Below are 15729 nucleotides of genomic sequence, written 5' to 3'. Positions count from 1 at the left end.
AGTCCTGAGTGGAGGGCCAGGCCCTGAGTGTGCCACCTTAGATGTCAGAAGGAGTCCAAAGAGAAGACAGGAGGGACACCTGAACTGAGGCAACTCTCCAGGATGGTCCTTAGGGTCCCAAGGCACCACAGAGTCATCATGAATGAAAGGGGAAAGCACCCCCAACCAAGAAAGGACACTTCTTCTAAAAGTCAGGAAAGGCTAGTAACTGAGGTCCTCCAGGAGTCCGGTGCAGACATCTGGTGTCTTCCTCTCTAATTCACCATCTTAGTTTCTGAGGTAAGGTCTCTCTGTAAACCCGGAGCCCTCATGCTCAGGGTTGACCAGGCCAGCAAGAATCCCCGGATTCACCAGTCTCTACCCTCCAACGCCGGGGTTAGAGATTGGCATCATTGTGCCCAGCCTTAAAACAAACAAATCGGGGTTTCCCTGTGTAGTCCAGGCTAGCCTGAAGTTCACGGAGCTCCACCTGCCTCTACCCCACCCCGAAGGCTGGGGTTAAAGGTGTGGCCACTGTGCCCAGCAGTTCCCAGCTTTCATGTGTGTGATGAGCATCCAGACCCAGGCCCTTTCACTTTGGTAGCAAAGACTCTAACCACTGGACCATCTCCCCAACCCCAGCATTCATATTTTAAGTCATTAAATGCATGGCCCCTTGTTACAGCAACCCAGTCACCATCAGAGGCCGCCTCTCCTCTCATGCTTGTGCCAGAGCGAGGAGCTGGAGGGACATCGGCAGCCAGAGCAGGGTCTGAGGCAAGGACAGCAACACACAAACTGGGTGACCAAAACGCTGACAAATTGTCCAGAAGGAATGATCTATGAAAGAGCAAAAGAGAAGTGTAGAATTTCTGAGGGAAAGAGGTTCCTGGGGACACCCCAGCAGAGCAAGACAAGAACAAACAGAGCCAGTACAGCCAAGACGGCCGGGACAAGTGTCTCTGACAGAGGAAACAGGTGTGTGGAAGGCACCATGAGATACCTGTGAGGGGAGTGAGAAGACGGGAGGGAGAGGGAACTGGGATTAGTATGTAAAATAAGATTGTTTTAAAAATTAAATTAAAGTAAAATAAAAAGAGAGAGACCAGTGAGGAGAGGGTACAAGTGGCTATGGGGACAGAAATGGGTGGGGCCTCCGTCTGCAGGCTTCTGGCCTCTGTAAGTCAGATGCTAAGACCTCCCCTCCCTGTCCTCCATACCTCACACTGCTGGATATGATGGGGCAGGGGCCGGGGGTGGGGAGAGAAACCCAGAGAGCGAACAGAGCATTCGCAGGCTAGAATGATGTCATGTGGGTAGAGCTGGCATGAGTCAGGAGAGAAGGCCCTTGGCTCACGTACCTGGAGCCAGCCCAGCATGCTCACTACAGGCCACAGGGAGGCCCAGGAGGAAGATCAAAGTCCTGAGACCAAGTTGGCCCTGCAGGGTTGGTCCCCAGGCGTCTGGAGCTGCCCACCTCAGGGTTAGGAAATGCGATGCACTTCCAACAAGAACCCAAATGGTCCTGGCGTCCCCCAGACGGGCCGATGAAGTCAGAGGCCCGGTGCTTTTTATAAACCCTTTCTTGAGGCCCTATATATCCAGGAAGACCAAAATTAAGTCATTGGGGAGAAAGGTGGAAAAACAGATTAAAAGCCACAACACCTCCTAGCCACAGAATGAGCTGGGGCCACCCACGGCCACCAGTTCTGCCCAGGACTGGAAGGCTGCCCACCAAGGAAGCCCACCAGGCATCCATGGAGGGCATGGGATATCCTGCACAGCAGCCAAAGGCTGTGCCATTCCAGGCAGCAAACAAGTAGCAGCCAGCCGAGATCAGGGCTTTAAGAGCCTGTCTGCAAGAAGATGGGTTTGAAACTTATCAAGGTCTCTGAAGCATACCTCATTAGCAGACAGCCAACAGCCAGAAGGGCTCTGCAGTGAAATAAGGAACATGTGTGACATTGGCCCTCAGAGATACCATACTGTATGTATGTAAGTACGTTATAGGCTCAGAAGTGGCCTCGAGATGACTTAGTGGCTCAAGGTGCTTGCCACTACGGTGATTTCAATCCCCAGGACCCACATAGGAGAGAACTGACTTCTACAAATTGTCTTCTGACACACACACACACACACACACACACACACACACACACACACGCACGCACGCACGCACGCGCACACACACACAATTAATATGTATGTGTATGTATATAAAAGAATTAAAGAATAAAGAGTGAACTTTTTTCTTTTTTCAAATTCACAGGTGTCACCAGAAATGCACAGGACTCCCAATTCCCTGGGGCCTCAGCCCACTGGTCCTACCCTAAGCCCCTTGGAAGTCCACTCTCAAATCCCAGGGTGATCACCCACACTGACTAAGGAAAGACCCTAGACATCTCCTCCAGTCTCACACAAGGACCCTAGACTTGGAGTCGGGGGACTGTCCACTCCTCCCCTCCTTGGTGAGACCCACTTAGACACAGTGCAAGGATGGAACCACACTGCTCATCCAGTGACACATCGAACATCATCACGGTGAGACAGCGAGACCTTAGGAGGGCCCCCAAGAAACTGTGGGGAGCCCTACGGAGACTCTGAGTCAGCTCGGTGTCCTCTTGATGGACCCTGACTTAGACTGCTGGTGCAAAGGTGGGCGGCCCTTTCCAGACTTTCCCTGGTTGCCGAGTTTCCTCCAGCCTCCAGCTTGAGACTGAAATAGGGCAAGGTAACCTCAGAATCCTCACGAACACTCAAGGCATCAACCAGCCAACACTGACAGCCTCCCCACCACGTCATCTTTCCAACCTTAAGAAAAAAGGAACCACAGACCAACTGTTTTAAAACTCCAAAATCCAAAGACCAAACAGGGAGGGAAGCAGGGAGCAGCAAGGAAATAGCTTGAAAGTGGCATGGCATGGAGCAAGCAACGCCGTGCCTGTCTGTGGAAGGCAGGTTGTTCCCTGCCGTGAGGCCCTCCATACTGGACAGTCGCCTTTAGCCTGCATCTAACCCTCGAAGACAGAAGAAGTTCACACCGCTTGGAGTGTGAACAGAGGCTGTTGTTGAGAACTCTCACAAAACCTTACTTTTTTTCAAGTCAACACTCTTGGCCTGTCCAACCCCAAACACGAGGCATAGACAGACAAGTGATTTATGCAAATGAAATATTGCCACTTATCAAGTAATCAAATTAAGTCAGGAACACATGGCATGTGGGTGTATAAAAGCCACCTCAGAGCACTCAAGAGATGCATCAATTGGCAAAGCGCTTGTCTTGCAAGCACCAGACCTGAGCTCAATTCCCCAGCACCCATGTAAAAGCTGAGGTGTGTGCTTGTAATCTCGGCACCGAGGGGCGAGGATAGGCAGGTTTCTGGGGCTTGCTGACTGCCTAGGCTAGCCTACTTCGTAGCTTTGGGCCAATGAAACACTTTGTGTAAAAAAGAAAAAGAAAACGAGGTAAGTGGTGATACCTGTGGTTGTCCTGGCTTCAACACACAAGTACACACATGTACACCTATACACAAACATGCTTGCACATGGGCATACACAAAATCGTAGCAGAGTTATCAGGTCCATGAGCTTAGAGACAAGTAAGGCCAATGAATGATATACCTGCCTCACCTGGAACATGCAAAATGGGGGAAGGGCAATTGGGCCAGTGAGCTGGCTCAGCAGGTAAAGGCATTTGCCCCCCTCCCCAAGCCTGATGACCAAGTATGAGGACCACAGGGTCCTCACTGGTTTAAGGGGCTTGCCACCAAGCGTGGTGACCTGAGCTTGACCCCCAGGACCTACACAGTAGGCGAGAACGACTTCCAGAGGCCACGAGGAATGCAGTTCACTAGCTTGTGGCATTTCAGAAATGTAACAACCAGGAAAGTCTGGAAAGTTCTACCCAGCTTTGCACTACCAGCCTCAGTCAGGGTCCATCAAGAGGACACCGAGCTGACTCAGTCTCCGTAGGGCTCCCTACAGTTTCTTGGGGGGCCTCCTAAGGTCTCGCTATCTCACCGTGATGGTGTTCGATGTGTCACTGGGTGAACAGTGTGGCTCAGTCCTTACACTATGTCTCAGTGGGTCTCACCAAGAGGAATGAGCAAACAACCAAACCCACTCTCCCCTGCACCCTACCCACTCCCGTCCGCAAGCCTACAGTGTCCGCCGGTGGCATAAGTATCCTCACACCAAGGAAACATGTTGCTTGCAAATGTTTCAACAAAGTCTTATGCTAGACAAACACAAACATGTACTGCGGTGTTACTGACAGCGTGCTTGTGACCATCCCCAAGCTTAAGATTCTCCACAGCTAAGGCTAAATGGAAGCTTCAGGAAGCAGGGTGGGCGGGCGGCAGAGGGAGAAAAAGGAAAAGGGGCAGCTGAGAAAAGTGGTTCATATTTCGGTACTTGTGGAGAACCAGGCATTGACTACGCCTGTGACGCAGGCCCCAGGCCCGGCTGGCTGCACTGTGGGACACACTCTCACCTTCTGTTACGTGTGAGAAAATGCATAGAGGCTGACTGGAATGCAAAGGGCTCCTCAGAGAAGCAGCACCAGGACCCACAGGAAAGTACAAGAAAGGGCGGGGGAAGAAACGGAACCTGGGCACAAGTCTACAGAGACCTCGGTGACAGGCCCGGTCCATCGTCCACTGAATACAAGTGTCAACAGATACCAAGATCCAAGAGCTAAGAGGGCTGGCCTGATGGGATGGCTTCCTGCTCAGGAGGGCAGGGCCCCAAGCATCATACAACATATAAGGCCACGTTCAGTGTCACACACAGTTACCACACTGAAATCCTCAGTACATTTTAGCTAGGTTTGCCAGCTAGAGATAAAGCCTGGTGCCCTGTGGGAGGTGGCCAAGCACTATCACCGGGTACAGGCCCAGTTTCACTTTGATACTTATTGGTTGTTTTCTTTAAAGACGGGATCCCACCGTGTTAATCCTGGCTGGTTTAGAAGTCTCTATGTAGAGAAGGCTGGACTCGTGGTCATCCTCCTGCCTCTGCCTCTGCCTCTTGAGGACTAGGATCATAAATGGCATCTTGACACATTTTCTTGGTCACTTTCCTCTGGTCTGTGACTAGTCTTGGAACCATGTGTTAAGAAGAGTGAGCACCTCTAAAGCTGTCTAAACAGCTGGGTAGAAATTGAGGGTCTGGATTCTTCTCTCTAACCTGGGTAGATTCAGGCCCTGTGGAATAGTGGGAGCTGGGTGGCAGGGAAGCATAAAGAGGGCAGCACGGACAAGCTGAAGAGGAAGTCAGAATGAAGTCAGGAAATGGAGGTACTTTCCGATCCAAGTGTGGCCAGCTCTCGAGGCCTCCTAGGGTGTCCTGGTTCTGTACCTGGGCACTGGGAGGTGTGGCAGTGTCCTGTGTATTGAGGCTGGAGAGGACCCCGAACACCTGCCCACCCCAGACAAAGGTCAAAAGCCCACAGTACCAAAGCTAGGAGCTCCGCCTGCAGCAATGCCCTGCAGAGGTGTAAGTATTGCAAGAAGAGGAAGCACCTTGTCTCTGAACCCTCCGCAGGGGAGTGAACCACAGCTAGCTCCCGGGGACGCTGAATGGCACCCCTCCTCTCCCCTCCCTATTCCCCTCCTAGAAACAACCTTTCACAAACTCTCATTTCAGGATCGGGGAAGATGGATTTTAGGAAGCTGCCGGAGACCAAACTCAGGTCCTTACACTTTCACAGCAAGCCAGGCAAAGGACAGCACCTACGATTACACCCTGAGGAGGCAGAAACAAGAGGCCCTGGCTTACTGGCCAGCAGGTCTAGCCAAACAGCAGAGTCCGTGAAAGACCCTATCTCAAAAATGAAAGTGGAGGCTGGGCTGGTGGTGGCACACATCTTTAATCCCAGCACTCAGGAGGCAAAGGCTGATGGATCTCTGTGAGTTCAAGGCCAGCCTGGTCTACAGAAGGAGTTCCAGGACAGCCAGGGCTACACAGAGAGACCCTGTCTCAAAAAACCAAAAAGAAAAAAAAAATGAAAGAACGATTGAGGAAGACACCTGATGTTGATCTCTGGTTTACACACACACACACACACACACACACACACACACACACGCACGCACGCACGCACGCGCACACACACACACACACATGCACACACGCACGCACGCACGCACGCACGTGCACACACACACACACATGCACACACACGCACGCACGCACACACACACGCACGCACGCGCACGCACGCACGGCACACACACACACACATGCACACACACACACACACACACACACACACACACACACACACACACACACAGAGTCATTTCAGAGTTGGCCCTGGAAAAGCCTTGACCTGAGACCAGAGGCCAAGCAGGCTTTCCTTGCTGGCAGCTTCACTTGACAGGCAGTGGCTGCTTTCCTTCCATGCAGCTGCACTGAGGATTTGCGGGAAGGAGGAGTGCTGTGATCCATTAGTCATGCCTGCCTCGGTTCCCAGAGGGAGACTAGCATAGAGAGGGCAGGACCAGAGGCCAAATGTCAGCTTTTCTTCTTCCATTCCTGAAGCAGCAAAAGCAGAGCCAAGGAGAGAGAAGATGGCAATAATACAGGTGACAGCGGAAGACAAAAGGCGACACCCGAGTTTGACAAAGCCTTGAACATTCACCATTCGATGTGAATGTGAGTTAGCAGAGGCCTTGGTGGGAATAGCAAGGCTCTCCTGGGGCACCTGTTTCCCCCATCCTCACCGAATTAGCATCTGAGACGGCATTTGTTATCCCAGCTACACATGACCGCTTACAACCAAATTGAAAAATATTAATTCCCTTTGTTTCCTGCCAAGAAGGCTAAAGCAATTACAGGCCCTGATATGAAACACATATGTTAATACATTTGGAAAAATAGGTTCTTATAGGCAAGCAGAGGTCCCAATCCAAGAATGGAGTGCTTTTGGAATTAAAGTGTCTGGTCAAGTTATCCAGACGACCGGATCCTCAAGCCCGCTGTCCCCAGATGCATTCCAGTGTCAAGAACACAGGGCCCCGGCCGGCACACGCTGCCATTTCCCCCTCACCGTCAATGAGAATCCACTGACCCTTGAACACCCGGGCGGCCCCCAGCTCCGCATATATAATTACAATCATCACAGCAAACCTTGTGGAGAATCGAAAGCAGTATAATTACAGGCAATTTTCACTTTTTGGAAATTGAGCTCAGATGCCGAGGTAAGACTGAAAACAAGGCAGTAGGGGGAACATGGCAGAAGGTGCAGGGTGGACCAACAGCCCACAAGCAAAGGCCCCTTGGCACTCATACATGGAGCAGGTACTGTGTATGGGCATGTCCTCCTGGTGGTGCAGGCACCTCCATACAAGAAGCCTTTGCCCTTCAGAAGGCCAGACCTTTCCTGCAATAGGCATGCCTACTGTGTGCCTCAGGCTTCACTCCTGCAGACAGCGTCTGTAGCAAGGACACCCTCACAACCTCTGTGGCTGCCGCTGGGAATTCACTCAGTGCTCAACGAGGCTCTGCCAGGCCAGCAGGCTGCCAAGTCCACACAGTCACAAAACTGGAGGTGGCTACGGGTGGCAGCCTGGGCGTCTTCACAGCATTGCTAAGGCAAGCTAGACAGGTGGCTTGTCCTCTCTACCTCGGTTTCCCCAGTTGACCTATCTCCCAGTTCACAGAACTGGGTAAAGAGACTGGACAAATTGCAGTCATCAGCTTCCTTTCATCTTGGGTCACGTGTCTCGGTTTTCTGTAAAATGGGTGAAGAGGAAGCCTCTACTGGGAAGGCTCAGTCAGAACTGTCATAGCTGCTCAGAAGGACAGTTACCTCTTCTGCAGAGACATCACCGTGGGAGGAGGCTGAGGACTGCATCTCAAACTTGCCCAGATCTACCCAGCAGTAGGAAACAGCCGTCCCCGTACAACGGGTCTGCACCAATGCTAGGCCCGACTGGGGACTGACTCCATGTGATCCAGTGCTGGGAGGACTCCAAGGAACTAAGAGCCCCCTGCAAGCCCCCTGCTGAGCCCCCACAGGACCCTATCACAAGGGCCCCACAGATATACCCTGTAACCACTGACACCCAACTGGTGCCCACCCAGTCCCCAAGAAGCCAGACTGCGGGTGAATGAAGGAAGGAAGGAAAAGAAACACAGATCAAAGCAGCCACTGAAGCCCCCCAGATGGCCTCGACCACAGGACAGGAAGCCAGTGGGCATTTGGCTCCAGGACACAGGACAGGACCGGCTTTCCAGAACTAACTAGATTGGACACAGTGGCTTGCTGTCCTGCCCGGCTGGGTGGCACTGAATGCAAGCTTTTTCCAGAATGATTCTTGCAAATTACTGAGGAGGCCCTGAGGGGAGCCAAGCAGCACCAAGGACTGACTGTACCTTGTCCAAGGCTTGGGGTCAGGGTCTGGAGTGGCGCCCTGAGAAAGGGGACTCAAGGAGAGGTACCCCGGTGGTCCTTATCCAGGCTTCCCATGCCCCCCTCCTGTGATCTTCCAGAACAGCACTGGTCCTACAGCCAGCAGCTGCCCACTGCTAAGGCAGCTCAAATCCTGAGCTCAAGCCCTGGAGCTGAGGCAGAAGCCAGGAGACACAAAAGCCTGCACATAGGCCTGTAGTTGCAGGGAGAAGCCAGAGGGTTCTGGAAGGACCCCCACTCTCAGTTAATCCCTTCCCCGTGCCCGAAAAATGGACAGTCAGAGTCTGGAACACTGTCCTGTGAGAAGAAGGGCAGTCTGCAAGGCAACAAGTCAGGGCTGAAGCAAGGGTGACCCACATGCCACTTATCTGGCATCGAGTCAGCCAAGACAGGACATAAAGGATGGCAGCCACCCGCTCAGAGCCTGCCACCGGGGACGAATGGGCTGTGTCGAAAAATGTCAACACCCAGCTCAACCCACCCACACCGGCAGCTTTAACAGATCCTGGCCAACCTAACCAACGATAATGCGCAGCCATGGTGGAGAATCTCACTGCAGCTCAGAAGGCAGGAGTGTCTCAGAAACCTGGGTTTGAGTCCCCCCAGCCTCTGAGCAGGTCTGTGGAAGAGGGATTACTGAAAAGGCCCATTGTGGAGATGGATCATTCACCACATCACAGCAGATAGAAAATACCAAGATGGGATAAACCCCAATCCTCTGCTGGTGCTGCCCCTGCTCTGTGCTGGTGACCTCTACCTAAACCTGGACATATAAAACCCTTCCCAGAGTCTGCTCACCAAGTTCTGAGCCTACAACCAAAGTGATAGCTAGGATGAGGCGAGGTGCCACCCCAGGGGCCTCCGTGGGGTGTAGAGACCAGATGCCCTTTCTCTTACCCTCAACTCCAGCAAGCCTTTCCAGCAAACCCCTGTGGTCCTCCATGGGTATCCTGAGGTTCAGAAGCGCGGCCTGCCCTGGTGTGGGTGGGAGGCTATGCTCCACCTGCTCAACCTAGACTTGAGGGGGAAAAGGCAGCTGGGATGCTGTGAAGGTTGGCTGCAGCAGACTGCAGGGAAGAGCTGTGGGCAGGTGGGTACCTGTTCGTTCAACAGGGGCACCCGGAACAGGACACCTCCTCTGAGTGGAAAGCAAGAACCAGATGTCCTGGGGAGGCTGTTGTCCCTACCCAGGGACACCCAGGAACAAGCAGGGCTGGACTAGGTTAAGGAGGGAGCTGGTAAGCCACCCCTTTGGCCTCCTCTGCCCTGAATCTCTCTCTAGAAGGACAGGCAGAAACATCCCCTTCTCCGTCACAGTGACTCAGGCCGAGATTGATCCAAGTCCTGGCATGGGAGAGACTGAGGTCACCATCCTGGCAGCCAATGACCCTGTGATGGGGCAGGGGACATTTTTCATCCAGCTGCAGACGACATCTCGACCTTGGTGGTGACAAGGCCTGGCCTCCTGGGACTCCTGGTGCAAGCACGGCCCTCCAGTGCAGGAAGAACAGGCCTGAAAGCTCCCAGCAAGAGTACAGGTTGGGATGGATGCCTAGTATGATCCCTAGCCTGCAGATGGAAGCCACAGAGCAGAAGCAAGCTCAGGTCCTAGAAGCTAGCTGGTCCAGACTCAGGTCCAGGGTCCAGGAAACAAAGCTAAGCTCCTGAGCCTCCCCATCAATCCAGAAAAGCCTCCAGAACTAAGCTACCCCCTCCAGGCCCACCTCTGAGCCCTGGCTCTCCCACAGCTGGCCAAGGGTGGCACACCTCTCCTGCCTCTCCAGCTGTCTGGGGCTTGAGGCAGGGACAGGCCATGGATGGCCTCCAACTCCAAGAGATCAAGAGGACTTGATGGAAAGTGACTCCCACCAGGGAGAGATGCTGGGGCCAGCCCACAGCTGGCTAATCCCAGCACCCCCCGAGTGTCCCTGGAGCTTAGCTGAGCCTGCCAAAGGGCCAGATGTCCCAGGTTCTGAACAGCTGGGTAGCTGGTGGCAGCAGAGCACTACATTCTCTAAGCACAGAGCCCAGTGTGGCGGCAGGATGAGCAGCCACTGGGCTCCTTAGAGGACTGGGCAAGTAGGAGGTGTGTCACGGAAGCCGCACAGTTGGAAGCATGCCAAGGAGCCACACTTCTCTACCTAGCTCAGGCCTGTGTCCCCAGGCATAGTCTTAGGTTTAAAGTATTCAAGTGTTCAGAAGTTGAAGGCCAGAGAGGGCATTGCTGCCAAAACCTGAAGCTCTCCACTCTGTTGTGGACTCTCCCCCCTACAACGAGCAGAAAAACAGGCCATGACTAAGCATTTAGTGAGCTCTTACTGCGTGGAAGGCAGTCTCTGAAAACCTTCCCCATACCCATTCCTGGTCAGAGGAGGAAACTGAGGCTCCAAGGTCATGACCACTCGATCTGTGTTCTCAAAACTTGATTAGCCACTCAGAGAGGCACCTAGATTCAAGAGCGAGCGAAATTAAACTTCAACTTTTTAACTCCTGGAGAAGGGCTACATCGTTCTGTCTGTGGAGCTCAGGAAGAATACTAGTGGCCCACTATTCCCGCCTTCCTGCTGTCAATCAACTCTGCTTACCCCCCCCCCCGCGGGCCACACAGGGCCTTACACTTCCCCCTGCTGTGTCCCCTCCTCTCTCAGCAAGGAGCCCCCCAGAGGCAGGCCCTCAGCAATAAGCCACCCATGACACCAGTATGTCAGGGAGCTAAAGACTCCTGCACCACCGTCCCTCTGTCAGTGATGACAGCCCATACCCCTCACCTCCCCCAGATGGCAGCTCCATCGCTGAATCTCGGGAGCCGGAGGCCAGAAGATGCACAAGGGGCTCTTTTACACGAGACCCAAGTGGTCCGCCCCATGCCAGCTCCTGGGCCTCCCCATCCTGCCTCACGTGACCGTAGGACCCCGGGGTTCCCTCGAAGACACTCTTCCTCTATCGACAGAGCCTCTATCACTCAAATGTCCTCAGCTCAGCTGGCCACTGGTGACTACCTAACAGACACCCGTCAGGCCGCCGCCTTCCACAGCAGCCATTCGTTTCTCTCTTCGCTTGCTCCTGAATTCACATCCCGTCACCCTGCTGTGAGTAGAACTGTACCCCCAAAAGAAGATTCCAGTCCCACGAATGTGAAGTAACCTCCATTCTGCTCTCGTGGACAGTGCTGTGGGGGTGGCCTCAGAGACAACTGGAAGAAGTCAGTTCTCTCTTGCTCTGTGGGTTGCAAGGATCAGGTTCGGGTGGTCAGGCTCGGTGGCAAGCGCCTTTACCCACTGAGCCATCTTGCCTTCCCACTTTCTGGCTGTTTCTTTACATGGGTTCTGGGAGATCAAAGTCAGCAGCTCTTGCTTTCACAGCAAGCCCCTCCCTGACCAGCCACCTCCCCAGCCCTGCTGTCATCTTCTCACTCAGGTCATGTCTGCCTGAAGTTCTAGAAGCGTGGCTGGGTTACATACATGTGTGCACACGCACACCCACACCCGGCCTTCCTCCACCAGCCAGGGAGGAGAGGGCTGCTCCCCGTGCACTCAGGAAGGCCTCTTACCAAACTGTTTTGATCTCTGTCACTCTGATGGGTGACAGATGGCATCCTGGTGTGGCGTTAATTTATGTTTACAGCCCCCACTGTCCTGCACCAAGCTGTGCCCTGCATGGCTTTCTCGCTAGAGTAGGAGGTGAATGGGAGGGCGGGAGGGCGGGAACAGGAACAGGAAGAGGCAGGGGTGACTGGGGGCAGGAAGGCAGCCATGCAGATCGACTTTGACTCTTCCCAGACACCCAGGTGGCCTGTGGATCTTACATCGGTCCCCAGGCCTAGCCTCAGGAAGAGGACATGGCCCATCTTCTGGAGTTCCAAGCACCTGCTGCGTACTTGGGAACATCGTCCCTCGCAGGACTCTTGTTTGTTTGCAATGCTTGGAATCGAATCTAGGTTCTCATGTGAGCTGGGCAAGTGCTCTACCACTGAGCCACCCACCCCAGGCCATCAAGACCCTTAGCCAGGCTATGTGTTTGATCTTTCTTGAAGGCATATACCCAGAGGTTATTTGCCAACGAGTGAGGCATCCAACTGTCCAGGGCTCTTGCTGGCCTCCAAACCTGCCTCTCAGACTGCCTCACTGAGAGGTCCGACTTTTGGAATGTGGTGGTTTCTAGTGAGTCCTGCCTTGCCCACCCAGGATGGCTGACTGGCTGCACACATACTCTTCTCCGTGAGGGAACATGTGCTCTCCTAGTGGCTGAGGGCCACCTGTGCAGAATTTGCTTCCTGACACCACAGCTTTGCATGGTGTTTTTCCAGGGAAGGGGGTACCTCTGTCCCATGCCTGTGCACGGCTGCTATACCCCATGTTGGAAGGTGCTGGAGGCCCAGAGACCCACAAGCCCAGCCAAGCGGCTTTCATGGAAGTCAAGGCCATACCACTGATGAAACAATGGGCTGGCTCCACGGTTTATTTGTCAGGTACTTTTGGGTGCACATATGCCAGGTGCCATTCTCAGAGGTCAGATAGTGGGAATGAATGGGGGGGTGTGAGAGACAGCATGAAAGTCACATCAAGTTCTGGATGAGGTCCATCCGAGTTTCCCAGGGTGCCACAGTAATGAAGTCCCACAAACAGGGTGGCCCAGAACATTAGGACTGGATTTCTTGGAGGCTGTGATTTCAGAACTAGAGCCAGTGGGGCCTGTCCCCTCTGAAAACTGTGTGTGTGTGGGGGGGGAGGTTTACATGAGTGTGTGTGTGTGTGTGTGTGTGTGTGTGTGTGTATGCACATGCATGTGTGCACCTGTGTGTGAATGTGCTCTTCTTGAAGCACGCTGAGGTGGCTGCCAGCCTCCTCTCAGCACAACCCCAGCTGTTTCCACTCGGGCTTCCCCTGCGTGGCCTATGGCATGAGAGGGTCCACTCCACTCAACTGTGAGTATGCGCCTGCATATGTCTACAGAAACACTAGTTCTGAATGAGGATGGTTCCACTGACAGATCTGGAGAGAGAAATGGGGCTGAAGAGGCTGCCTGGGGAAGGGCCTGGGGACTGAGTGGTGAGAGGAAGCCTGACCTCCACAGCCGCCCCTGCTTCTCTTCAGCTTCATTCCATAGGTCTGTCTCCTCCACCTACAACTTTTTTCCCTCCTGGTTGCACTGAGGACTGAACCCAGGGCCTTGTGCATTCTAGGCAAGCACTCTACCACTGAGCTACGTCCCCAGAACTCTTATTTTACCTTTCGGTTTGAGACAGGGTGTCACTAAGAGATCCTAATCCTCCTGAGTGTGGAGCACCACCGGACTCAATTTCACCTAAACTGTTATCAGAAAAGCTCTTGAGAAGCGTGGTCTCCAGTTCCCAAACCGGGGCCAAGTCTCCGTGTGGCCTTTCTCTCTCTGACTGGCCTTCTGTGGTGGTTTTAGGACACTTCGACCTTGCCCATTTCACAGACTCCTTCCTTCAGAGTGCTAGTGTGTATATGCCAGTGGGTGCAAGATAACTAGAAACACAGAGAAGTTCTGTTTCCTTCAACAGCAGTGCCTGGGCCAGGCTTCCCTCGACTCTGTTCACAACCTAGCTGAAGATTCTCCCACTAACTTGTGTGCCACAATATCTGTGGGGACAATAAAAGTCACACAACCTCAGAATACCAAAGCCCAGCAGCAAAGAAAGGCGACCTTGGCTGTTAGGGAACTTTGGAATGTATCTGAGGGGCAGCCCCCCATCATCTCTGAGTGCTACCCTTCTCCAGGCTCCAGAAATAAGTCTTTCAAAACAAACTTTTGGTTCCTGACCACTAGAACTCTTGAACAGCCTAGAGTTCTCTGCTTTGGGTTCATTTTTTCTTTTCTTTTTTCTTTTCCTCCCCTTAACATAGATTGAAATGGCCATTTCCATTGGTGACCTGACGTCACTCAGCACTCAGAGCAGTGAACAGAAGGACCATCAACACCAACTCTCCCTTCCCTTCCCCGTGCTCCCTGAACACCACCATACCTAGACTATTCATGTAGTCTTGTCCAGGGAGGCACAGGCCCAGGGGCCTCCCGATATCCCTGACCAAATTTGCACAGGGTCATAGTTTGAAGGAACACACACATATCACACACCTTTAGATGGTCGTCTGGTCTAAGACCCAATAGTGGAATCCACCAGGACTTTCCTGGCCCCATCCTCAGCCCGTCACCCACTCCTTCCTCTGAAGCTAGGGGTAGCTCAGCATCCCACTCCCGCACAAGGCAGAACCTACCTGCCTGAGTGCTCCTGGAGCACCTGGTAGACCCTGATCTGGAAGGTCTCGTTGTCAAATCGCTCCCGGATGTAGTCCTTATAGATGCGGAACTCAGCTGCAGTCACCGCTTCCCCCTCGGGGATCTTGGAAAGATCAAACCGGAACTCCCGGTGGTGGTAGCGGGGGTGGAAGAATTCCTTGTCGTGTTCCACTGGAGGGGAAGAAAACACACCAGCACAGAAAACATTTAGCGTCTGGTTTGTCTCTGTCCATGCATTTGACCTGAGCAGGGTGGACACTGCCTTTGGCGACCTTTGTGAAAACCTTCCATCCCATATAGACACACCGGGGACCCAATGGTCACAGGCTCAGACCCTAGGGACCCTTGAACAACAAGAGAACACACGGCTCTGCATCCACCTTGCTGGGCAAAGTAGAGCACTGACCACAACCAGACTGGAGTCGCAGAAGCTCAGGACTGAGTTCGAAGCCAGCCTTGGCCACTAAGTAGCACACTGGCAGTCAGAGATTCCTGATACCCCATCATCTGAAACTCAGTTTCACCATGTGGAAAGTGGGGCTGTGCTGTGTGAGGGACCTAATTCACATGAGTAACTGACCATGTTATGGTAGACAACTGTCACTGGTGAACATGTACCTTGCTAGGCCTGTCCTGGGACGGCATAGGACAGTGGTTCTCGGCCCTGGGCTGCACAGAAGAATGACTGTGGACATTTTTAAAAATCAGAGATGCCTGGCCATCGTGGGCTCGTGTTATAACCAGCTCTCAGCAGGGCTTGCCAATTCCTGTGGTGTAAATGCTACCATCATGAGAGCGTTCAATTACTGACACAAAGGCACTGAACCTCCCAGCTGGGAAGAGAATGGCACCATGAACTACCACACTATGCTGTTAATAGCCCATCCTGAACCAGAAGGGATCAGGAGCCGGCCAGAGAGAACTCTCCAGAAAGCCTCCGCATGCCTCCTGGTGTCGGCTCTCCTCCTGCCCACTCTGCAGCTAGCACATCCCTTCTAGGCCAGCACATGGGAAAGGCAAGCTAGCACAACAAAGACAGAGATACCACAGTCCCCCGGGTTTATTGACAG

The 15729-nt window shown here is 53.3% G+C and overlaps 1 protein-coding gene across 1 annotated transcript in view; it reads right to left on the bottom strand.

The window, feature by feature from the left end:
* Positions 1-15729, bottom strand: part of Bmp7 (bone morphogenetic protein 7) — a 79378-nt gene that overhangs the window by 37209 nt on the left and 26440 nt on the right. The window contains exon 2 of the mRNA XM_027423260.2: positions 14638-14830. Coding sequence (XP_027279061.1) covers positions 14638-14830 — 193 coding nt within the window. The remainder of the gene's footprint in view (positions 1-14637; positions 14831-15729) is intronic.

Source organism: Cricetulus griseus, chromosome 6 (genome assembly GCF_003668045.3).
Source record: "Cricetulus griseus strain 17A/GY chromosome 6, alternate assembly CriGri-PICRH-1.0, whole genome shotgun sequence".
Taxonomy (NCBI): Eukaryota; Metazoa; Chordata; class Mammalia; order Rodentia; family Cricetidae; genus Cricetulus; species Cricetulus griseus.
This window is presented reverse-complemented; position numbering and strand designations above follow the sequence as displayed.